This window comes from Polyodon spathula, chromosome 57, assembly GCF_017654505.1.
Source record: "Polyodon spathula isolate WHYD16114869_AA chromosome 57, ASM1765450v1, whole genome shotgun sequence".
In the NCBI taxonomy this organism is placed as follows: Eukaryota; Metazoa; Chordata; class Actinopteri; order Acipenseriformes; family Polyodontidae; genus Polyodon; species Polyodon spathula.
This window is the reverse complement of record NC_054590.1, coordinates 1,651,625-1,676,624: the sequence shown is the minus strand read 5'-3', so window position 1 is coordinate 1,676,624 and position 25,000 is coordinate 1,651,625. Positions and strand designations below refer to the sequence as shown.

General features: G+C 42.4%; 3 protein-coding genes across 4 annotated transcripts in view; 1 reads left to right on the top strand and 2 right to left on the bottom strand.

Moving 5' to 3' along the window:
• Positions 1 to 9,738: 9,738 nt before the first annotated feature.
• LOC121307553 (alpha-internexin-like) lies at positions 9,739 to 18,917 on the bottom strand. Its single transcript, XM_041239742.1, has 10 exons — positions 18,584 to 18,917; positions 18,044 to 18,173; positions 17,414 to 17,566; positions 16,965 to 17,084; positions 14,620 to 14,715; positions 13,534 to 13,662; positions 12,881 to 12,997; positions 11,678 to 11,788; positions 11,195 to 11,319; positions 9,739 to 10,419 (listed from the first exon to the last, which is right to left on the bottom strand). The coding sequence occupies exons 1-10, from the start codon at positions 18,691 to 18,693 to the stop codon at positions 10,377 to 10,379; spliced, it is 1,134 nt and encodes a 377-aa protein (XP_041095676.1). The 5' UTR covers positions 18,694 to 18,917; the 3' UTR covers positions 9,739 to 10,376.
• Positions 18,918 to 19,699: 782 nt separating this feature from the next.
• LOC121307642 (inositol polyphosphate 5-phosphatase OCRL-like) lies at positions 19,700 to 24,986 on the bottom strand. 2 transcript variants are annotated; one of them, XM_041239863.1, is made up of 8 exons: positions 24,778 to 24,986; positions 24,316 to 24,551; positions 23,579 to 23,602; positions 23,157 to 23,276; positions 22,946 to 23,030; positions 22,130 to 22,257; positions 21,659 to 21,770; positions 19,700 to 21,332 (listed from the first exon to the last, which is right to left on the bottom strand). In XM_041239863.1, the coding sequence occupies exons 1-8, from the start codon at positions 24,887 to 24,889 to the stop codon at positions 21,208 to 21,210; spliced, it is 942 nt and encodes a 313-aa protein (XP_041095797.1). In that variant the 5' UTR covers positions 24,890 to 24,986; the 3' UTR covers positions 19,700 to 21,207. The 2 variants fall into 2 exon arrangements, with proteins under 2 accessions (XP_041095797.1, XP_041095798.1); XM_041239864.1 differs by lacking the exon at positions 23,579 to 23,602.
• The window catches only part of LOC121307584 (protein eva-1 homolog C-like), a 3,274-nt gene continuing 3,161 nt past the window's right edge, over positions 24,888 to 25,000 (top strand). The window contains exon 1 of the mRNA XM_041239781.1: positions 24,888 to 24,912. Within this exon, the coding sequence (XP_041095715.1) occupies positions 24,888 to 24,912 (25 nt within the window). The remainder of the gene's footprint in view (positions 24,913 to 25,000) is intronic.

Genomic DNA, 25,000 nt, shown 5'->3' with positions numbered 1-25,000 from the left:
CCCATACCGCTGAAAACTTGATCACAAGCGAACCAATTTACCCTTTTTTACCCTACACAGAAGCCACATTCACATCCATGCTTCACTAGGCTTAGCTGCTCAGACCTTGACATGTACCTCGGGCCTTGTTATCGAGTTCATGTTTGTTCACTGTTAATATTTCCTGGAGTGAAAAAGCATTTCCAATTAACTGAGAGCTTTGTGGTATTCAGCGATGGGAGTTTATCTAGACACAACAGAGCGCACAAATAGAGCCCTGTAAACTATTTGTAAAAATGCCATGTTCCCTGAAAACTTCACCTTCCATTTTCAGTTTTCAATAGCATCCCTGCTTTGTTCTGCTCTAATCACCTATCACTTTATATACTATATATAATGTATCAGACTGTAATATATTTTTTTAAGCAGCTTATTATTAATCTCACTGATGCTTCAGCTCTGCTCTTGACAAGCTAACATAAACATATTCTAAACTACACTATACTTTGGCAGGCTAGAAAATGTCAAAAAGATGTGTTACAGGAACTCAAGCGGTCCTAAACTGGGTCTGTTTGACTTTGTGTACAATGGGTATGAATCGTTTTGCACGATAGGGTTTATTATGGGAAAAAATGTATAAATAAAATAAGCACACGTTTGTGTACAGCAACAACAGTAAAGGATTTGATTTCAGCAGCTTTCCAGCCCACTTCTTCAAAGGGGTAAAGTAGCAACTGAACCTTTTATAAGACTTCTTTCTTTCTCGGGTTGTAATTTGTTTTACTGTCTTCTGAAGAGGGATGTCAGATCGTCTGGTTAACCACGGTGTGAAAGTGTTACTCCTGCTTCTTTAAAAACGAGGAGGTCAGCAAGCATTACCTTCCTGTGGATTTGAAACCCACGCTCTGTGTACAGAGATCCCATTCTAAAATGAATCTGCATTCACATAGCTATGGTCAGTAGAGCTTTGATGCCAGTAGGGCTGAGCCCCATTCGGGTTCTGTCACTCAGGTACAAGGTTGGCCAAAGCTGGCCCTTCTGCTCCTGCTCTTCTACTCATGCTGTTTCTTTGCATAAGGAAACAAACTGGTTTCTATAAAAATATATTTACAGTACATGGACAGGTGGTCAGAGTACTGTCAAACCACATGAGATGTGCAACAGTGTATCAAAAGAAAGGAAAAGAACATTTCCAAGCTTGTAAAAAGTACTGCATTCATTCAAGAGCCTCGGCCGCAGCTGGTGGATGCAGTTTCTCTTCTTTTTAACAGCCACACTGTAACCACAACGCACACCTAATAATGATAAAGACAGCATGCCTCATAAACTCAGCAGCAGAGCTTGAGTTTCCACAGAGCCACATTCATCTTCCCTGCTGCTCCGACACCCACTGAGAGTCAGGGGTTAGTCTGGAAAACTCGCAACTCAAGATTAATTAAAGGCGCTGTGCTGTACAGCGATGCGTTTGCACAGTATGTAACGGGGAAACAAGTGATGATTTTATGAAAATAACCCGCTGTTTCTGAGTGCCGCTAGACGTAAGGATGTTTTGAATACCGCTCTACCAGTCTGACTTTATCCCACTTAATGCATTTCTAATTCAACTGATAAGCATTCAAAAGCATTGCCAAACATCAGCTGCTTTTCTTGTAGGGCCCTGGACTATATTTCTATACTTTTTGACCTAATGCATTTTTTTTTCAATAGAATTCTTTTTTTTTCTATTGCCTGATGCCAATGCCAACCACTGAGTAAACGCTGGGCAGTCTGCCCTGTACCAAACTAGTCCCTCAAGTCAATCACTTCCCTTAAACTCCAGATCCCGAAGGTAATAGAGAATGTTTGCAGGGATAGCTGCTGCCGACAGATAGCTCTGCTTAACTTTATCTGTAGCGGGCCGCAGGTTCTTCTCAAAAAAGAAGTGCAATATTATCTGGGACCTGCAGCAACATCCAAACCATAATACTACTGCCCCTCCTGGGCTGGCACTCGTGTACAGTGCTGTTCATGTCCGATGTAGGAAAACAGTGACACAGCCCTTTGTTCAGTTTGTGAAAGAGCCCGTCGGCTTGGGAGACAGGCAGAGGAAAGCATCTTGTTTTGTTTTCCTGCTTTGTTTTTGTTTTTGATTGCCTTGGTGTCAGACAGGATTAAGCATTCGCACCGCGCTCGTTGGCTTGTGGCAGTCTGACTTTTTTTAAATTGCCAGTTTTATCATTTGAAGCATGATATCCAGCTTATTTCCAGAGGCTGTGTCAAATCTTGTAGTTGCCTAGAGACCAGTTTAAAAAAGCACAACAAAAAAAATAACCAATGAATTAACTTTTAAGGCAATGAGTAATATTCGTCATTAAAAACAAAACTTAATAGATTACTCTGCCATTTAAAGTGTAGAACGTAAGTCATCTGTATCGGTTCCACTTTGTTTGAAATGTGTGTCTACACCTTCTAATGACAGATCTGAATGAATGTACGTTTGCATTTGGACTGTTCGTGTTCCCGTATATTGATTGGGGTTGGCCTATAGGGGATTAATGAAGTGCGAATGAGAGAGAAACATGACTTGTTACCAAGGCTACCAGCTGCACTACCTGCTTGTGCTCTATGCAGCTCCTAGTTTTACTAGGCTGCAAATATAGTATGCATTTACCATAGTTCACCCTGCTGTGCCATGTTTACCAACATGCTTTATCATACCTCATTATTCTTTACAATGCTCACCTATGCTGTACCACGCTTTCACTGTGCTTTATTACACTTTGCTATGCTTTTACTATGGGAAACATTTATAAGGGTAAACCTGGTAAATAATAGAACAGAAATAACTCAATAAAGAATTGTTAAAAACACACGTTATGATATAAAACAGGTAAGGAATAATATATCCAAACAATTAATTGGATAGCACCTTGCACCTCTTGCATTACTGAGCATGTAGAACCTGAAAGAATGAGAAGAGTCTATAATATTAATTGTTTGTCCTGTAATTCTTTGATTGCCCTCTAGGGCCCAGTTTAATTAGTAATGTTAATTTGGATTTGATTACCACATCTTAGAAGATTTGAATCAGTCCACACGCATTTTGCTCAGCATTCACTTTGTGTATTGCATGAACATTTCCTTAAATGTTTTCCTTGTGCAAAAGCAAATGGAACTGAACACAGTAACACACAAAGCATGAGGAAGAGAAGAGACATCCATCCATTATCATTGACCGCTTAATCTTTTATAGGGTCGTGGTGACTCGGCAGACACAGGGCGCAAGGTGGGACGCCAATCCATCACAGGGCACCACACACACAAAGGGCAATTTGGAATGACCAATCAACCTGAACAGCATGTCTTTGGACTGTCAGAGGAAACTGGAGTACCCAGAGAAAACCCATGCGAACATGAGGAGAACATGCAAATTCCACACAGACAGACCCCCCTAGGCTGGAATCGAACCTAGGACCCTGGTGCTGTGAGGCAGCATCGCCAACCACCATGCCACCAGTAATAAAATAAAGAAATTATGGAAGACCACCTTTAGCAAAAATAAAAGTAAAGAACAAAAAAATCAACCTAACCCTCTTTTAGCATTACTGATGATGTTATAAATGTAGTAAAAGTGTGCCTTACTGCTTACAACTCACTGAGTTCTTACATAATACATTTCTCATGTACCCTAAATCACATTGCCTGTCTGCTTGTAAGTGACCAAGTCTCCTGAAGATTGAGTACATTTTGATTGTGCAGGGTATCGTGTAAACATCCCCTGCTCCAGGTCTGTGTGAAGGAGCTCTCCAAGGGTCGTGGAAGAGCCCATTCTTTCTCCTGCAAATTAGCCAGGCTAACCCAGCTTCCTCAGAGAATTCCCTTTCCAGTCTCTACTCTACTCCTCATTTTTCAGCCCTTGTCATGTTGTGTGTGGAGTTTGCTTTAAGTCTCTGACAGTGTGTATTTTGTGGGGCATGAATATTAAGCAAGTCTGAGTGCTGGAATGTGCCTAATTGCAAACAGATGCTGTTAGGGTTCATTTAAACCCTATTTTGTCTACAAACCGACCAGTAAAATAACACAAAATTGCTACTGGTAAGGATGAACACATTGAAGCAGTATCTTTAAAATAAGTTATGCAGGGATGTCCTGAATTATTGAAATGCACAACTACTATATATTTTTGCATGTCTGCACATCTTAATCTAACATCAGTACTGTAATCTATTTCAGTCTTAATATTGAACTTCAATAATTACTTTTTTGGTAGATCCAACACTAACACAGTACATTCACATCACATCACAGCACTCCAAGTCTTATTAACTTGACCGATGTTCCAGGGTTGGGTATTCAATAAGTTTCAGTGTGGATGCATTGGTCTGCGTAGCTTGTATTTAATCACTCACTAATGTATAAATACTCTGGATATTCCTGATTTGTTGTGTGAAATGGCATTATTCCCCATGCCTAATCGTAAAAAGTTGTGCAATTTAAAAGAATCCATTAGTAAACGTTAAACTATCTGCAGTGGCGTATCCATAGAGTGCAGTGATTTGTATCTGACAAATAGGTTTGCCTCTGAAAGATGTTTAAGGTGAGGATCACCTTTCAACCACTTCAGTACTATCTACAGTATGTGTGGGCCATGCGTAGAAGCACTCATAAGTCCCTTATGAGAAAGCTCCAAAGCACTACTGATAGCTGTGGACAACCTCTGGGTAATTTACTACCTATACTGCATTAGCTAAAGGATCTGTTGAAGATAACAAGTGTGGGGTGATCTGCAGATGTTTAAGAAGAACATGCCCAAGCTGAGGTTCTGCACTGTTTATCAGCTAAGCGCCTGATAACCTGTGCACCACGACTATGAAAAGTTTACCACAGTAAATCTGCTCTGTATTTGTAGTCTCCTCTGCTTGTACTTTGCATGACTGCTTCTCCATGCTTCTGCACAGACTTTACTATACAGTACTCTGTGTTTAGCTATGCTTCACTACACTTATACTAGTCTTGAACATAATTTTCTGTGCTATTTGGTCAACATCTTGCTGAACTTCTCTGCAGCAGTTCTGCTACAGTCAGCCATGTACATATGTTCTGGGTTATGCTTGTAATAATTCAATTTGATTCATATTTTAAGCATGTTTTTTTTCCCCGACAGAATGAGATTACGGTAAACGGGCAAAAGGTCAGGATTCTACAAACATTCAGGTGGCCTTTGGCCCCTGTTCCGGTGCACCATTTAAAGTTCAATAAATAATGCTGATTGAAACGCAATATCCTATGAGACTAAAGAGATTGACCCTCCCTGATACAAATCATATAAACAGAGGGTCTGGAGGAGAGGAGCGCTCTTAATCAAAAAATCCCGATGAAAAATAAACGCTGTTCCTGTTGGACACACTTGCTTTACACAGCTAGCAATAGCGACAGAAGACATGAACAAAGTTGAAGTGCATTGTGGTTCTTCAGCTTTTACAAACTGGGGAAAAGGATACAACACGTTAGGTTTGTATTTGTACATCCTGTTCCTTTTGTAATATAAAATCAGTGTGAAAAACCACTCACAGCCCGCTGCATACACATTGGCTTTCACACATTCGTTTGCGGTTCCAAATTGCACCAGGATGCTAAGCAGATCAATTAAATACCCTCAAACTGTATTTCAATTTAGGGTTAAGCATTTTCAATAGATTGTACTTATATAAACAGAATACTCCATGCACTTTTATACTGTGCTGTGTTTAGTTCACTCATCAGGGAGGCCATATCGGTTATTGGGTCATCTTCATGAGGAAAAACAACAGTGCTCCATTAACTTTCCAGGAATATCCTCTGTTTATATTATAGAGGAATAAGGGAGAATAATAAATCACTCAGAAAAATAATACTAGTCATCTTTTATAAGGCACACATGTATCTTATAAAACGTCAGCTGTCAGCAACGTGACTGTTTTGACTAAACCTGTCAAAATGTTCACAGGTACCAAAATAGGAGAAATTCTGAGACCATCAACTGATGACAAGACAAAACTTCTGTCGTTGACATCTACTGCCACCAGTCGTGCAGTGGAAATGACAGACACAGGTATAGGATTGCAACTTTCACCACAGAAAAACAAATGACTGAGACTCTTACCAATCCTGTAAAAGGGGCTGGATTCAGTGGACTGTGCTGTTGCACCCTACGATAGCACTATCTTGCTAGGTGTGGAAGTGACACAGGGAGTACTGTTACGATGAAGGGGAGACCCTGCCTGTGTCTGCAGTTAAAGTGTCCTCTCCAGCTTCTCACATTCATCATTTATCCTTTCCTACTAAGAAAGCAGTTTTCATTAGCTTCTCCTTCTGTATGTTTTTACAGACTCTTGCCTTTTGTTGATGTTGATGTATAAGTAGTGATCCCGGTCAGCCTCCTTGACACACATCAGCTCAGATAAACTATTAGGAATCTAAACACCCAACACATGTGGGCTTTATTTGTTTGTTCTGCAAACATGATAGAAGAAAACAAAAAGATTGATACCTTTTTACGAGATCAACTTGGAGGTCAAACCCCAGAGCAATCAAGGCCACAGTGCCCTCATGCACAAGTGTATTTTAATCACAAACAGGGGTGTTGCACAAATTAGTCTGTTCTTCTGCACGGTTCTGTAAAACGACTTTTGAATTGGCTGGCTGCGTGCGCATGCTCAGTTATTCTTGACTTGTTCACATGATATCACCGCTATCCTTCTAACCTTTTCACATCACGAGGCAAACACATGTAAAGCAGCAGGCTGAGTGCTTTTATCTCCTGAACTTCAAAGGGAGCGCACCCAGTTTAAACCACACAGAGTCACAAAGGCAAGCAGAGCTGCGAGCAAACAGATGGCTTACCTACCTGCTCACAGCTGGCCTCTCTGTAAGAGCCTGCTGTGTGTAGTTTGTTCCACCAGTGATCCCTCATAAAACACTATTCATCAATTCCCTTTTTTTAGCTTTTGTAACATTGTATTACTGCACTACTGGGACTGTTTAAATTGGTGTTTTTACTAAGCTTGTAAATCTTTGTTCTACGTTGTGACATAAACTTGAGTATTCTCTGTTTAATTAATAATAATAATAATAATAATAATAATAATAATAATAATAATAATAATAATAATAATAATAATAATAATAATGTACATCCAACAGTGCATAATAAGGCTGCAATTCTATCTAGGGTTTCTGGTGACATATAAAGCAAGAGCGCGCTTATTGTTTTTCTAAGAGCACTTGTGTTATTCTGCTCTTCTATAAATTTCTCCCTGTCTTTTGCAGACGAAACTTGAAATTTGCATGTTGCTGTTGTTGTTCTGGCATTGACTGTGCGTTGTTGTGTTCATGTACTGGAGTTAGAGTTTGTTTTTAAAAACTGAGATTATCCATTTTATCATCAACCTGATTTTGCACGGGTCTCGCACCACCACCGTGTAGAATAAGACTGTAAAACACTGAAGTTTATAAGACAAATATAGTTCACCAAATGGTTTTCAATAGAATAGTAGAAATGAATAGCTCTTATGTAACATAGGGGGCAGTGTAACCAGATTTGTATATGTTCTGAACTGTATCATACTGATGCACTTACCAAAGTCATAAATTCAGGACCTCAGATGCATTTCAGCCTAATCTCTTATTTGTTTGATTGTGGTTCATTCCTAGTTGCGAATCTGCTGTTTTCTGAACAATATAGCGGTGAACAGTGTAGATCCGATGTGGCCACCGTCCCACCCCCACATCTCACAACACAGTGCCTTGATTGAAGGACTATTTCAAATCACTGACCACAGGCCCTTAGAACAACACAACTCATTGCAATGTGAAGCAATACAACTGATGCTCCAGGTGTGATAGCCTATAGCTTTAAATCTGAGCAGCTGTTTGAATGTGGAGATAAGAGCCCAATAGAGCTTGAAGGGCATGCAAAGGTCCTGCATGTAACTTTAAATGACCCTTACTTGTTGGTTGGGCGATGTCCAATTACAGCATGGCTAAACTGAACTAGTACTGATGAATGGGTTTCATTTCCGTTTTAACAACACGTTTTAAACTGACATCAGAATATGCATCATCAAGTTTTCTTTGAAGAATCTAATTTGTTGAAAAAAAAAAAAAAAGTCAAATAACTCCCTCACAGGCTGGTCTTCAAAGTGAGTGTTGTCAATATGCAAGACAGGGCTGAAGCAAAGCTAATTCTGCATGTTTAAACCCCCTAGGTGGTCTTGCTTTTTTCTTGCTATGATTTAATTTCAGACCTTCAAGGAAGCGGTCCAAGCGCTGTTTATAATGGAACAGGAAGCTTCCATCAGTGAGTTCTGGCATCTCAGCACCTATCCAGGCAGCCATCTAACAGCCGTTATTCTAAAAGGGATTTCGATATGAAGCACTAATCCTCCAAAAGTGTTGGAGGTGACCCCCGGGCGACCCTCTCCTCTTTGTGTTCGTTCCACCTCTCACTTTGCAGCATCCCAGAACGGATTATTAAGTAATGCCCCCTAGGGTGGGGGTACTGAGTGGAGTGCTACGGGGGGGCTGAAAGGAAGATAAACCCTGCAAGGTAAGCAGCAGCTCTTTGAAGTCTATCAGATTAATGAAGGTAGAGTCTGTGAAAACAAGACGCTTTCCTTCCTTGTCAGGAATGTGAAAGCTCCCCCAGCACAAATAAATAAGCAGCGAATAATAGTATCTTTTTTAATTAGCTGCAAAGTCGTCATGGTAATTAAATGGGATTTTATTGTGTGCTGTTAGAATGCTGCGTTCTATCTTCTAACCGTTAAAAACACAGTTCATTACAGTGGCTTAAGCATTCACAGCTGATTTAGTAAAATCATTATAATTTATTGCCCCAGTAGTAGTAGCAGTTGTGGTAAATGTATACATCTATAGACACTGCTGGAGTTTACAACTGTCTTCACCTACTTCAGTCTTCTCATCGTCAGATTTTAAAACTCTCATTCTCAACAGCTACATTAACTTCCTAGAAAGTGATCTAGTTTTTTTAAATGTGCTCAGGTTAGATCTTCGTTCTCGTGGGTTTATAGTTGTCACTAGAACCCCTCAATAAAACGACAGCCTCATTGTGTAGAGTTGGGTTAACACCGTTGCTCCTATCGTTATTTTTATTTTTTTTAATTCTCCTGATTGAAGTTGTAAATCTCCTGGTAAAAACAGTGTGTGCGTTTTTAAAGGTGCGTGCTAAATTTAAAAAAAGACGATTCACATGGGGGGGGGGGCAGCTGTAAGCAACTGATTTGCATTTGCAATATGCATTTCTGCAATGCCACACGTATTGCTGCCATCCACGATGCCGCCATTCTTCAAGACAGTGCCAAAAGTTGAGTGCAGAACAATGTGCCACCTCGCTTCCCTAATTCAGGGGTAATTAATATTAAAAGGAGTTTACAGAAAGGATAAACCGATAAAGGCACTGAACCCTGGTACCAACAGATATCTGTACCAGGAGTGTTGAACAGGATTGTAAATGAATATCAGCTGCAAAGCTAAGGGGGTTCTTGCTTTGAGGCCCCTTTCGATAGTGGATGCTGGGGAGTGTAGCGATCTTTCATGTGGCCTCTCTCGACTGATATGGAAGGATGCCCCCACCCCTCTCCTAATCCCTTCCTTATCCCAGACATGCTGTACCCTCCTCCCTCCTTATGGAGATGCATCATTTCATGTCTATACAGCTCCTGCAGGGCACCCTGATCTGATCCATTACCCTCCCTGCCTGCCTGCCTGCCTCCCTGCCTGCACTTCAATGGCTTTGATTGTGCTTCTCCTTGATTGTGGTGCATTAGGCCTGTTTAAAGTAGCCTTCATCACCCTTTCGAGATGAAATACATACAAGACTAATTTAAACAAGGCTCAATCAGGGCTTACTGCCGCCGCTATTTTTCATGGCAGTGCAAAAGGGCATCAAATGCAAGTTTCCAACAGCTTTGGTTTTTGATGGAACAGGGGGAGGGCAGCTAGCCCAAATTGTTTCTTGTTTAAATTGGCCTGTTTTTTTCAGCTGGTATCTCATATCGTAATCCATTTTCAATTATTTTATTAAACTACACAGTATTCCAGCAGACATGCTATCACCGGGTGGTTTTATACAGTACATTTCCTTTGACATCATTTTTTAAACAATGTCAAGTCAAAAAATTAGCCTTGTGTCAAGCAGTTTAATGAATTTATATCTGTGTATACAGTAACATCCACTCTGCTGTGTTATAAGACATGATGGTGACCTTCCTAAAGTCCTGGTTACTGTTTCAATGGTTCACTGCTGCTTCTGCTTGAAATGAACCACCCCAGTCTGGCTCTGTGTGCTGCTGGGAAAGGAACACTCTGTACCCTGCTCTAGAACTGTCTTGCACTTGGAATTCTGCAGCTCCAGACAATTAATAGTTGCAGAGTCTCTCCACTTCTTCTTCAACCAATCCCCTGGGGGGAAAAAAGTAGGGTGTCAGATCTAGACACAGCAGATTAGTATGTTCTCTATCTATATAGCTATAAGAAAACCTGGTCCACACAGCTGTGGAGTAATTGTGTCACTTATAATAGGACAGCTAGCCACATGATACTGCTTGTACTAGAACTGCCCTCCAGCAGAAGAAAGAAGATCATAGGGTTTTGCTCTTGTACTTCTATTAATCACCTTTCCTCCAGACTGACTCTTCTCATTACAGACATGTATCTAAGCATAGGCAACGGCAGGAGTGAATTGAAGCAGATGGCAAAGATGTTTATACATTAAGAAGAAGAAGAAGACGAAGAAGAGTCTTCAAGGCAAGGGGAAGTGGAAGCACCTGCCAGCGACAGCTTGGTGTCAACTTCCTGCAAGCCTGTGGCCCCCCTGAGACTCAGGAAACAGTAGCTCTGAATGCTTCTTGAAGTGCTCAGCAATGACAAGGCTGCTCACAGCTGCTATCTGGAGCATTCGTCATCACTATGGAGGGTCCAGCCACACTTTCCAGCTCTGACTGAGCTTCCTCTTCACTCCTTGGAGGAATCTGTATTTCACCACTATCTCCGTCTCCTATTGTTGCATCTGCCTGCCATGGCTGCACTCAAGTGTATTTAAACAGTTTGAAAGATCCCAGTGCCTCGAAAATGCAGTTTAAATTGGATTTTTCAATTGTTCAAATGCTCTATAAGAAGTTCTGCTCCAGACACCTCTGCAGGCACAGTAGCTGTCTTGTGGCCTGAGCTGTGTTACCTGTAGGCTGCAATCTCGATATCCAGGGCCATCTTCTCGCTCAGGAGCTCCTCATAATCGTTGACCTGCTCTTTAATCTCCTGCTGAAGGACCTTGTGGCTCTCCTGCAGCTCCGCGGTGCAGTCCTGAGGAAACAGAGACGCGTCAGAGGGTTCTGCCCAGCTCGGCTCTTTCTGAGAAAATTCAGTTACACCATTCCCTTCTAACAGAAGTACCTCCACTCACGTCAACTGCTGGAGTCGGAGGCTTCTAGATAAGAATCTGAAACATACAGTATCACTGTCTCTAGACCGCCAGGTGATCAAGACAGCAATGGCAGTCTGTAGGAGTCCTATCTGTCTGGGCCGTATACAGTAAGGGAGATTCATTATGATTTGGCTTTTGACGTGCTCAATCCTGCTCCCCTTGCCTTTGTTTTCAAGTACGCCAGTGTGGGGGTGTTGGTAATGGCCCTTATTTGTGTCAAGGCTGTGCTCTCCTCACCTCCAGTTGAGCGATCTCCTCTTCGTGGAGAACCTCCTTGTCCTCAATCTTCCTCTCTAGGGCCTCTCCACACTGCCAGAGAGCCTCCAGCTCCTTCTCCAGATCAGCAATCTGCAGGACGTGCAGACGAGAGGGAAGAGCACAGCTCAAAACAGCACACTGCCGTGACGACTAGGGTTAACTTTCTTTATCCCAGATAGAGCTTAACTTTAATAGAAAACTCAACTATTTGTGCAAATGATTGCCTTGAGTAGTACCATTTAAACAAAAAATTTTAAAAAACCTACAAAACAGTCATATCCCATCATATCCTGAATATAATAGGAGATGGAAATAAGACTCCTAATGCTTAGCAGTTGGATCCATTCCTGCTTTTACTAGGAGTTTAATAAGACACAATTGAACTTGTTACCTGTACACTGTGGCTAATCAAGCTCCTATTAACACCTGGAATGGCAAAACTGCTATGCAATACGAGTCTTATTTCCACCCCTGTATAAAACCATCTACAGTATAAAAAGTTAAACATGACAACAGATTCATTGTGAAAACTTTGTGACTAGAAGCCTGTTTTCAAAGAGGCTAAAAAAGCATATTCATCTTTCTATGAGGTATTCAGAATAGCTTTAATTTCCTCCAGCTGGAAGGCAACATATAAAATACAGAATGTGTTCAAAGTTAAAAAAGATAAGAGGTGAGCACTGATGGGCTGAATGGCCTCTTCTCTTCTCTGATAATTATACAATTATACTGAGTACAGTTATCAGTCCATGTCAACAATGAGCTGCGGAGCTGAGCTATTTTTTTTAGGGGAGATTTTATTTGAAGCGGTTCGGCCAGAACTCGTTATCAACAGGGAAGACATTCAATCAGCCATCACTCCTGGGTGTTAGAATTAAACTATGAATGTGGTCTGGACAAATGCCCTTGGAAACTGTAAATCTAAATGGGAGGTTATCATTACTCTGCAGCAGCTGAACTATTAGAAACAGTATGGCTTAGTCGATGAAGGCTGCAGGATGGTTATTAGTTTAAACAGTTTCATCAGGGAAAAACTTGTAAGCATTAGAAACTGTATAATGGGAGTAACCGAACACAATGCATTTGTCTTAATCTTGTCAAAAGGTTTGTCTTCCTCAGAATGATCTGATTCTCAAGCAGGATTAGAAACGAGGGACCACAGAGGTGTTCCTCTAAACCTACCAGTTTCTTCAGTTCTCCGACATCGCTCACGTGTCTCCCTCCGACCCCTAATTCTGTGCCAGCCTTTGGCTTCTTTGTTTCTTCGTCCCACGCGATAGCGGCTGGCTCTGACTGAAACTGGAAAAGCAGTATGCTATTGTTAGTTCTCTTGCAGATCATGACTATAGCCAGGTTGCACACAAACAAGCAATTAATATGACTCTGTGACCAGACAGTACCTCTTCTAGTATAGTAAGGTAGCCAGAATGAATATGAATAAATAATGCATACATGCCAACAGTCCCTACATGGTCGGGACAGTTCCGATCGCATCATGTGACTAGCCAGAATGATCTACTCCATTTCTAATGGCACCCGACTCTGCTATACTATACAGCCTGAGGGTGGCTTTACAGGCTTTACTTTTTACATGATGTGAACTACCAGTACTGATTTATTAGATTTCATACTCTATATATATATATATATATATATATATATATTTTTTTTTTTATGAATTTGATTATACTTGATACATACATAACAGTTTACTGGGATAGACAGAAGGCATGATCGTCAGACAAACAGGCATATTAATAGACATGTCAAAAGACAATAGATATGCTCAATTTCAAGTAAAATCAACCCCCCGTCCCCCACGTCCCCTCCCTCACCTGCAGCTTCTCAGCCAACTCCCTGTAATACTCCTTGATATCCAGGACAGTGGGGGTCACATCAGGGGTCGAGAACACCAGGCTAACCAATGGGGCACCGTCACTCGGGGCAACCAGGGTCTCCAAACGCTGCAAGACAGACTAAAACTATAACTGTGTTATCAGTAACAGTTTTTAAAAATGAAATTACTGAATGCCCAACAAGTCTGTCACAAATGGCTGTTAAAGAGTTGAAAATTGACAGTCGTTTACAGAACAGCTCAGGGGGTGGTTTGGGTATCACTAGAACCGGTGTCACCTGCCTCTAATTCAAACCCACTACCAGTCTTAACAATGAAACAAACACCATATTGCTCTAAGGGTACAAGTGACAATAACTGGACTGTGTTCCTTTCCCCCTGGAGCTCTGGGATACAGTATCCAGGCATGTCAAGGTGTGTTTGAACTGTACGGAAGTCACAGTCAGTATCCTCTCCTTCTACTCCCGCTCCTGTTACCTGGCAGGGGAACGCTCCACTTTTCATCTCTTGTTCACCACATGAGTTACATTGACTCTTTGTCAGACAGGGCTGCTATCGACGATCTCCAGAATGGAATATCAGTGTCTTTTAGCGCAATCCAGTCTCCATGTCGCGCTGGCACGAGAGTCTCATTCATTTGCAGAGAAAATAAGAAATTGATTCTGAACACAGACTAAACCCTGGAGGGAAGTTACTGTATCCCTTTTTATTTTTCACGCCACTGCTTTCGATTAAAGCTTTTATTGTTCATTTTAATAAAATGAAACTGAAATGGTAGCGTAATTATTACGAGTGAATTTTACCAGGAAAGTGCGAGTAGGATGAAAACAGTATCCTCTGAGAACAGTTTCCATTAGCGCAATAGGGGAAGAAAAACTCCATCCATTAGCGATACATTTTCAGAATATGCTTAGTAAAATAATCTCTGAACTGTACAGTGACACCTTGATAAAAGCAGCTAGATATGTGCACAAACCCAAAACCTGAACCGAGAACCATACCGATATCTGGGATTCTACAGCTTGTGTGCACGGCAATGACCTCCTATGTTTTGGAAGGCTCTCACCTGTCCATGCTCCTCCTGCATCAGTTCCAGCTGCTCCTCATAAATGCCTACCTGCTCCTGCAGCGCTAGGCACTCTGCTGTCACAGCATCCACCTCCTGGAACAAAACAAATAGAGCACCAGGTCTCCCTCAGACAACAGGCCTCAACAGCAGAACAAAAGGAAACCAGCGGAAAGAAGCGGAGCTGAGAATACTGCAGACTGAAACGAGGTGTGGGAGACGGGAGGCGCTTCACTAACGGCAAGTTATTAAAACAAACAAAAGGGAAAGAGCATGTTTAAATTGCCAAGACAGCTCACTGCCAGGTTCTGCGTGTTTTGGTGCTGTTTCCAATGACTTCCTAAACATGCAAGTCAATGGACATTCATGCTTGTAGCCATAGTACGAGCGACCGCATGATCACGATATATGCATGTTAGGAAAAACTTACAGGAAATCTGTTTAATACAGAGAATCTGAGCGACGGGAGACTGTATTTCCTGTGTCTGAAGCATGAAAAAGAACTGAAAAGCTTGGAACTGGCCTAATGAAAGCAATGTCAGTGAAGAAGGCATAACTGCCTTAGTGGACAGATAGTGGGTTTGAGTCCAAGTCTGTGTATTGATGTCTGGCTAAACTGAGAAAAAAAAAACCTTGAGAAAGATATGTACAACATATCGAAACGTTGGGCAGCTGGCTCTTTGAGCTAATATATATATATATATATAATATATATATATATATATATATAATTACATTTTCGTTCTGAGCAAAGAGTGATGCAGATACCTTGCACTTTCATTTCATATCTGAGCTACACTGTACAGTATGTGCTTGTGAGGTATTAAAGACAGGGCTCTTTTCATTGAAAAGACCTGACGAGTGAAGAGATATTTCAGATGCTATTCTCGACGCCAGGTGCTCTAGGCGTTGATTTTTATTTATTTTTTTTACGATCTCTCCACACGCTTTCTCTTTTGTGGTATGACCTTGGATTCCAAAACAACAGGAGCCAGCCTTTGTGCATAACACCATGTTCAGGCCCTGCTAACGAACTATTCCGTATAAAATCACAGATTAACAAACGAAGGCAAAAACAAACCAGGGAACAGATTCTCCAAAGACACAGAGCTGGATTGGCTATCTGAGCGGAAGGGTTAATACACCATGATAACACAGAGGGCGGTCTTTCTCTTCCTTTCTCTGCAGATTGCAGTATCTGACTGCGGGGCTTCTTGCATGTTGAAAAACTATTGAGAATCACTGCCATGTTCTGTTGAATTGTCATAGTGGTGGGTGTTCAAATCTAAACAGTGCTGGATCTGTATATTATTATATGAAACATTTTTAGCCCAGAAGCTTCAACCCTATTAATACTATTATCTAGGAATTCCACCTTAAATCAGCTTTGTGCGACCATTAGTCTATATATCAAGGATAACAGGTGAATGTCATTTGTAATACATGCATAAAAATGTTAAGATGCACAACATGACTGAATACATGAGAAATGCAATGTGCACGCTGCATGATAATATATATGACTGCACTAGACTCATCTAAACTCTAAAGGGCACTAGTCAAAGCTGTGCGGTGGCATGTTGATTGTGTTTGATACAATGGTTTCAAAGGCAGGAGTTGGGTTTCACTGTGGCTCGATGCCCAGTGTATTAGGGACTCGGCTAAGTTTAGGCTGCCTTAAACCTGAACAGGAATCCAACAGCTGTGGCCGACAGGTCTAGCTGCTGAGCACTGCATGCTGAAGCACAAGGTATGTTAGCCTGCAGTGACACCTAGTGGAGGGGCTGACAGAAGCAGCTTCTACTGTAAAATCAAGCCCTATTCCCAAAGCTCACAACATATTTACAGACTGCTTTTGTAAAGACTGGTTTGATGAATTAATATGTTACGATATTATCTGCAATTATTATCTGGAAACTAGTATTATATACCATTGACCTGTGTGGCTCCATTGTATCTAAATTTGAGAGTAAGACACATTATCCTTGTTCAAAAAAAAAATGTGGTTTTCTATTACAATTTGCTCAAATCAGATTTCTTTCCAGCACCATTAATAACAACTTACATGATGTATATTACTTCATTAATCTTGCAGTCACCCCTTAAATGTTGTAATAACACATGACAGAGTCTTCAGACATGCTCCAATGTTCACGTGCCGAAGTCTGATGCCATTAAACAGCTTCGCCATGCGTTGGACCATGTGAAGAGCGGTTCTAAAAGGGTCAAGCTGGTATTGTGACACATCTACACTGGTTGAAACAGTCAACCAATCAGATTGCTCCCTGTTTCCTTGGCGTTTTCTAAACTCTCAGCAGTGGGAATACAAGGCACAGGTGCATTACCTGAGCGATCTCTTCTCTCTGCAGCTCCAGGAGAGCACGCTGCTCAGAGGTGTGTCCAAATTTCGCTTGCAGGATCAGGAGCTGCTTCTGTCGGGCATCGATATCAGACAGGATCTCTTCCTGTGGAAACATGGGGGCCTCGGTTAGAGGAAGCCATTTAAAACAGGTGCTGACACACGTTAGTTATTTGTTTTAAGGATTGGGGGCGGGGGAGCTGGTGAAAATCTATTCGCACCTGGGCTGACACAATCGTTTGCACATTACCTGCCACGCACTTCATACAAGCACCTTGGGTCTGTCGTGGCTGGATCATGAAAAACACAACTAAGGATGATTATTTAAAATGTCTGCCTTCTGGTTTAGTCAGCAATACAGCCCCACCTGGTGGCACACTTTAGAATGACCTGTAACTGTAATGTCCCCAGATTAAGAGTGCAGGTCCTCTTTACCTTCTCCTTCCTAAGCCTCTCCACCACGGCGCTCAGGTCGAAGATGTTCTCTCGCTGGCCGGTTGAGGAGGGGGAGCTGTGACTCTCCAGCCTCCTCTCCAGCTCCAGGATCTCTGCTTCCAGCACTTCATTTTCCTCCTCCAGACAGCGGGCCTGGGTCAACACAGAAGCGGACAGTTAGAGTGGAACCAGATCATACCTGCAGCTTTGCCAGTCTAGCACCTTGTCCCAGCCACAGCCTCTTTTTTTATAACTGAAGCCACTTCTATTAAATTCCAAATTGGGTACAGTCTGGTTTTTCTGAAAAGCATCGATTTGTAAAATGAACATTAGCAAAGGCCATACCATACTTTGATTGCAAGTGTCTGTGAATCGTAAACCGGGCATCAAGCTGCTTTCTGGGGGCTAAAAAAGCCTTTCGGGTATCTTTTTTGGAGGAATTCAATGAAAATGTACTCAACTTTAAAATTAAAGTGTCGCAGAAAATGTATTCAAGACAAAAGTGCTCTGCCTGACACAATGCTTGCCTGTAAACCTACAATCAATTCATTTTATTAACATCTTTGACTGAAAACAGTAAGTCTGTTTGTCAGATTGCACTGGAGTTACTGTTGAAGGCTGGCGACTTACCGTTTCAATGAGGTTGACCAGCCTGTTGTTGAGAGCAGCTATCAGACCGCGGTCCCTCACACAGCTCGACAGACCCTCTCTGTTCAGAGTCCGGGCAGCAGCGAAGTCCAGCTCCACACCTCGACCAGCTCTGGAGACCAAACACAGAGAGAGAGCTGCACTGAGGCGATCGACACAGGTAGCCACAACTCCAGTGTTTTTTAAAACAGTTCTCATTCTGCATGACTGACGAAAGGTGGCCAAATTGAAGCTTCGTTTCTATTAATGCAAATATCCAGATCTTCACAACAGCGCCCAATCATAATTCTAAGGTAAAACTATCAGAACCAAAGTAACTGAACTAGTGTCAGTCTTCTTACACGTTTTAAATAAAGTTATTAAGTTCTATTAAATAAATTAAAGAAAAAACTATTACGCCAACAGCATGTTTAAAAAATTGGAATACAGCCATCTTTTTTTTCTTCAAACTTAAACGGAAAGACACAGGTAACAGCAGCGCCAGTTTAGCTGGCATCTTGCAGGCATTGATCGGTCACTCACCTGGCTGCTGCTCGGTACTGCCCCCCACACTGAAGGCTCGCCGCTGGGCTAGAACCCCACTCCTCCTCCTCAAACAAGCGACGGTAGGACGAGACTCGAAGAAGACTCATACTTCCAAGGGGGTGGTTTGCGAATCAGCAAGCATGGTGCACAGGCAAGGGTTATAAACAGGGAGTGGGGGTCGCATATAAGGGGAATTTCACACCCGAGAGAGGGATCTCTCATGAGCTCCCGAATAACCTAACTAAAGGTGTGCCATCACCACTCAGGGATTTAGCAGGGAGCAGACAAGCACAGCACAACACTGCTTCCCATTAAGGAAACCCAAATCCAATACAACACAGTACAAAGGCAGAGAGTAAGCAGGACAACACAAGGACACACAAACCCCTAATTTACTAAGACACTACAAGCTTCTTCAGCAGGAAACCAGATTGAGAGTCAAAAGATGATAAATGGGATGGTTTTAAAACTGATCCGATTCCAGCTCAGCCCCCTTGCATACTGTATTCATATAAACCATGTCTCAGCTCAGCCCGCTGGCATACTGTATTCATATAAACCATGTCTCAGCTCAGCCCGCTGGCATACTGTATTCATATAAACCATGTCTCAGGCCAGCATACTGTATTCATATAAACCATGTCTCAGCTCAGCTCGCTGGCATACTGTATTCATATAAACCATGTCTCAGCTCAGCCCGCTGGCATACTGTATTCATATAAACCATGTCTCAGGCCAGCATACTGTATTCATATAATTCATGATTGTTGCATATGACTAGAGCCAAATCTTTACACTTTATGTAGCTATCTGTCTATTGTGCACATATCAGCTAAAAGGTAGTATCACAGCCTTGTAAAGTTCCACTGCACATCAAGCCTCAAAGAAACTGGTAGATCAGAAGGTCTTTATGAAAGCTTTTCTGCCAGTCCTACGCTCTCACCATTGAGTCTGTACTTCAATTTATCATTACCTCTTCTGTTACTCCCAACTCCCAAGCAGGCCACTGACAAACCGAGCCTGTGCTGTACAGTAAATCTCCCAGCAGTGGTTTGAAGCTCTTTTGAGTTTCTTTGTGAGGTGATGCAACGTGAAAAAGGACAACAAACTGTAAATGGAGGAACTTTCTTTTTGTATTTAGAGTGTACCGTTTATAGGGCACAGAATTCACATAAATATATACATAAACATTTTTTAACTGCACTTAAACTTACAGTACGAGACATTTTTACATCACGCAAAGAAAGAAACACTACAGTATGTACACCAGAGTTAAGACATGAACGCAGATAGTTAATGCAGAGTCAGTTTCCAGTGTACACCGTGACTCATTGGCAGTCTGTAAATTGCAGGGCTACTGCTGTGTCTGCATATACAAGTTTCTATGAGAAGCAAAAAGGTGATCTAATCAAGAGCATAAACCAGAGTCCTGATCCCTTGATGTACAGTACCTGGTCAATTCCTCTAGTTCTTTTTTTTTTTTTGGATTACACAGTGATAATGATGGTGCCAGATTGCAAAGTATCTTCAAACTTTAGTGTGTTTAATTATGTTAATAATGAAGTTGAATAGCAGCCAACAGACCTGGGTTCAAGTCTCTGTCTGAATAAAGATAATAATGCAGTTGGAGCCAAAGAGAACTGGGGCTGATGTCTTCCATCCTGTGCACTTCTTACTTTGGAATAAAAAAATAAATAATACTGTACTAACATTATAACACACCAAATTAACAACCCAAAACGCATGGACATCTAAGTGCGTTTTGGGTTCGCCAGTGGGTGTGCTTGTGGTTTCAAATTGGGCTGAATGCAGGTCCCGTTTAATATGGTAGCAAAACAAGCTTCAGTTTACCGCTCACTCCTATAAATACTGCTGCAGTGGTTCTCCTCTGCAACGAACAATGAACAATCCTGGCAAGTAGTGTGGAAGGCATTACCTTAGCATGTGGGTAACTATGGGCACATTTTGGCACAGACTCTAACGACCCTCCATTTTTTGCAAGGTAGGATGAATACAGCATTATTGAGAAGTACCTGGGAACAGGAGTTGAAACACCATAAGAATCCTATGTTGGGAGTTAATGGCTTTCAACATTAACAGCATTGGACGTGCCCTGACTGTACACCTCAAACAGCAGGAGATACAAGTCTTGTTTCTGGTCTGTCCTTGCATTCATGGTACCGATAGCTGTGTGGGGGTGGTGGGAGGAAGGGTGTCTGTGTGTTTCAGGAGTAGATGCCATCAAGTATACTAGACCTTAGAACAGTTATAGCAATAGGACATCCATTCCTAAGCAGTTTGAGTCATTCCTGATTTCACAATCTGCTTCATCAGACATGAGATTATTACCTGTACTTGGTGGTTAGATAAGCTCATAGTTGGATTGGATCACTCTGCCATGCAATGGAAGTCTTATTCTCAGTCCTGCTTGCTGGTTTACTGCATTGATCCCTCCCCATCTAAACAACTCCTCTATCCACAGCGACACACATCTCTATATTAACAGGCTGCATAGATCAGGACCAGTACCCATGATAGTCTTTTATCACTGCCCACAATCATTAACTCTTTGCCCTCTAGGTACATCCTCCCATTGCCACTCCTCCAACTGGCGGGCTGCTCTACTCCTCATCCCCGCCCAGAAGGAACCCCAGCATGAAGTCTATGGCTTTCTGACGGTCGTGGTGAGTCTGTCTTCCAATCAGGTTGGGTGGGGGCCGGATCAGGAGGCTGGCAAACAGCGTGGCTGAAACACAAGGGGTGGGCAGTACAATAGTAATTATTATACAGTCTCAGTATCTTTACAGGACTCAACAGATTCAAAGAGATGCTTGTACTGAGCACAATACACCACAACAATCTATTCAAAATATCTGACCAAAAATGCTTGTCAGATAATTATGTAAGGAACTGGGCCAAACTAAACGGTTTCAGGACTAAGCAGGTACCTTTAAATCTAGTCCATCACTCCCAAAAAAAGCAGCTGTTAGATTACCATTTATGGCAATGTGTTACACTGTTCAAAGTGCCGCTGTGTGGGATCTGTTCAGCCTCTCCTTCTCTCTCTCTCACCTATCATACTGGCGTTGAGATTGTTGTCTTCGGAATACTTCAGGAGCTCTCGCAGGAATGCCATGATGTACCGGAAAACATTGCGGTGAACCCGGGGCAGCTGGGAGATCAACTATGGGAAAGCAAAGAATCACAATTTGAATTGTGTGGAAGCCACATCCTTCTGCTGTACATGCAATCCTCTCATTATCCTGTGCAACACATTTTACACATAAAACCATGTGATACTGCAGAGCTTGTATAAGCAACTACACTCTGCTTACACTAGTGCTGTAGATAAAGCTGGAATGCAGTGGGAACTGAACTAGCAATTTATTCTGGCCACTGTTCAAATCCCATTTACCGTGACTGTTTGTACAACTGATCATAGTTGTCTCTGCACCAGACAGATATGTGTGTTGGCCAGTCACAAAGACTGAATGAACAATGCTGATATCTGCATTGTTTCCTTGAGGATTGCAAGGGCTGTACCTGTCTGCAGAGCCGGCTGTCGTGGGAGCAGTCCAGGCAGCGCTGGTACAGTTCATAACACACCACCGGCTCAGGCAAGGCCTCCAGGAAAATGAGCAGGGCCTCGGCTACTGAATGGTTGCTACCGGCTGGAGCGTTCAGTTCAGGAACAAACATGATGCAGTGGAGAGGCGTGAAGCCAGGGAAGAGGATCCCCTAATGCCTCGGAAGTCTAGATCAGTTCAACAGTACAGACAGCCTTACTGTCTTTCTGCTTATACACCATGCAGTCTATCGAATTTATATAGTATTGATGCAGTTTATATCGCCCCTACCTTACATACATTTAAAAAACAAGACACACTCGTAACCAACATCTACTTTCTGAGATCCTTAGCATAAACTATGGTTCGTAAAAGGACACTACCTCCATGATGCAAACGTTAGCAACTATAGATCTGCTGCTGTTTAGAGTGACTGATTAGACCGCTATACCAACTTTTCATTGCAAGGCAAAGTCCATCGATTACTTTTTAGCAGTGAAATGTCTGGGTCTTTTACAACCAGCACACTGGGGTAAGACTCAATGCTAACTTTGTATCTAGGTAATCAAACACCTTGTTATGTTACCAGAGCAGGGATCAAAACCCTTTGCTATTGAGCCACACTGATTACATGTGGCCATTTAATCTTTGCAATCTGGCACGGGCGCCTTTTACCATTTTGAAGAATTGTGTCACCAATTCCCTCAGCTGTCTCTGGAACTCTGTAACCACACTGCTGTCTGTAACCCAAGGCTGACCCCTAGCTATCTGCGACTGGGACAGTAAAGGATACGGATTGTGTTAGGAATGCTGGTATCCAGGCAGTCTATTATAGCCTGCAGCTCCTCCTGCATTCCTGGAGTCTGGAACAGGTCCTCCTGCACACCAGAACACAGAAACACTTGTTAACCTGTCAGTCTGTGTTCTTATTTTTCAATGACTCGTTTTACACAGGCATTTTTTTCTAAAGGATCCTTCAGTGTTTGTGTGCATTGCTGGCCCACCTGTCGACAGGCTTTTGTGAACAGATGGTCCACCAGCAGCCAGACCTCCTTGGGTATTTTCAAGGGTTTGTCTTCAGTTCCAACGTTGTCCACTGGGAGGAGATCTAAACAAGACCTCTCCTGATTGAAAACAAAGTCTGGTTTAGACGCACTGGGATATCGAGACAAGACCTCAGAACAGTTTGTGAATCATACTGCTTTCAAGCTTACTGTACACACTGCATTTCCAGCTACCGTAATAAGTGAACCAGAGGATAACTATGCTAGGGAGTGACTTCAAATATTAAACCCATGCACTGTCCCTTAAGAACTCTTCTTAGCAGCAGACAGAAACCAGAAATGAAGATCTGCCAACATATAAACCCACATGTGCGAGTGCGTTCTAGAACTACCGTTCATTGTTTCAGTTTTAAGGTTTTTACCGTCTCAGTGAGGCTTTCTTCTCCCTGGACATGTTGCAGCCCAAAACAGATGTGTGATTGACAGAGACAGAGAGAAATAAAAAGACAAAAAACATAAATTGATTTGAGAGAAAGCAAAAAAATCTCCTAACCACAGACCAATGAAAACTTTTAAGACTGACATGCTTCGGAACCTTTATGGACAACGAGCCGCTCCAATCAACAGCACAGATCAAGAAAAGCATTGAGAGTTTTATCAATGCAGAAAAGCAAGGGCTGGTGGAAAGTAAAGCAGCTGTTCAAGCCACTGAAATCATCATTACTCTCCAGCACTTAGGGGTATTCCTTACTTCCCCACCAGCTTAATGCAAGCACAGCATTAACCAGCCATGCATTTAGGGCTTACAATGCAGAAATGACTTCACTTTTCCACCTAAAGTACTTCAGCTTCTCATCCTCACTTACCAGTATGCAAGTTGAGAATCCAATTCGAAAGCGACATCATACTATAAAACCATCCACTTCCCCTTTCCAAAGTGTTGACAGGGCTCCTTTATTAAACAAGCAGCGACCCTCTAAAAATAGCTTTGCTTCCTCGCCATAAGGAGCCATGCAAAGCTTCTGACATAGCTCACATTCCTCACTCAAGGCTTGCAAGCTTAGAAAGATAAATTAGAAATAAATAAACCAGCAAACTCAGCTCCCCCAAGCACCAGCACAGTACACACAGTACCCCACTGCCCACCCCAGCCCCTCACCAGGTCAATGAGCTTAGTGATGGGGATCTCTCGGATGGGCTTCTTCATGCGACACAGGGTCTCCAGGGAGGTGCCGTAGCAGCTGGGCAGGTAGTTGCCCCCGATGATGAGGAAGTAGTCCTTGCCCCGGTCGAGGTGCAGCACCAGGATGTCTTCAATGGAGTCCTCGCTGGAGTTGAGCATGGTAACAGAGTCCTTGCTGACATACACCTCCAGGGAGATCTCCACCGTCTCATCTGAGGAGCAGACAGACAAGCACAGCCCACTTACACATCACACAGCGCACAGAGACGGAAGCATTCAAAGCTTTCTCATAGCATTACAGAAACCGTTCTTCATAGCTCTTGTACTCATTTCCAGAATCCTTGGCAGTGTTTGCATTATAAACCAGAGGTTATGAAACTTTTTTTGTAAGGGGGGTCCCCTTTATATAAAACATTTTTACAAAATGAATATACTCACTGGGCTCCAGGTAGCCATCACATGGCTCCACACGTAGCCAGGGCTTGCAGAACTGAGTGTCGTTCAGCTTGGGGATGAAGGCAAAGTGACAGGGGACCTGCCCATCGTTCATGATCTGGAACTTTGCCCTCTGGAGCTGCCGGAACCTCACGTTCTCAAAGACAAACTGCAGAGAGAAGACTTGGAGATAAAGGAGAACAAAACCTGCACGGGGAAAATACAT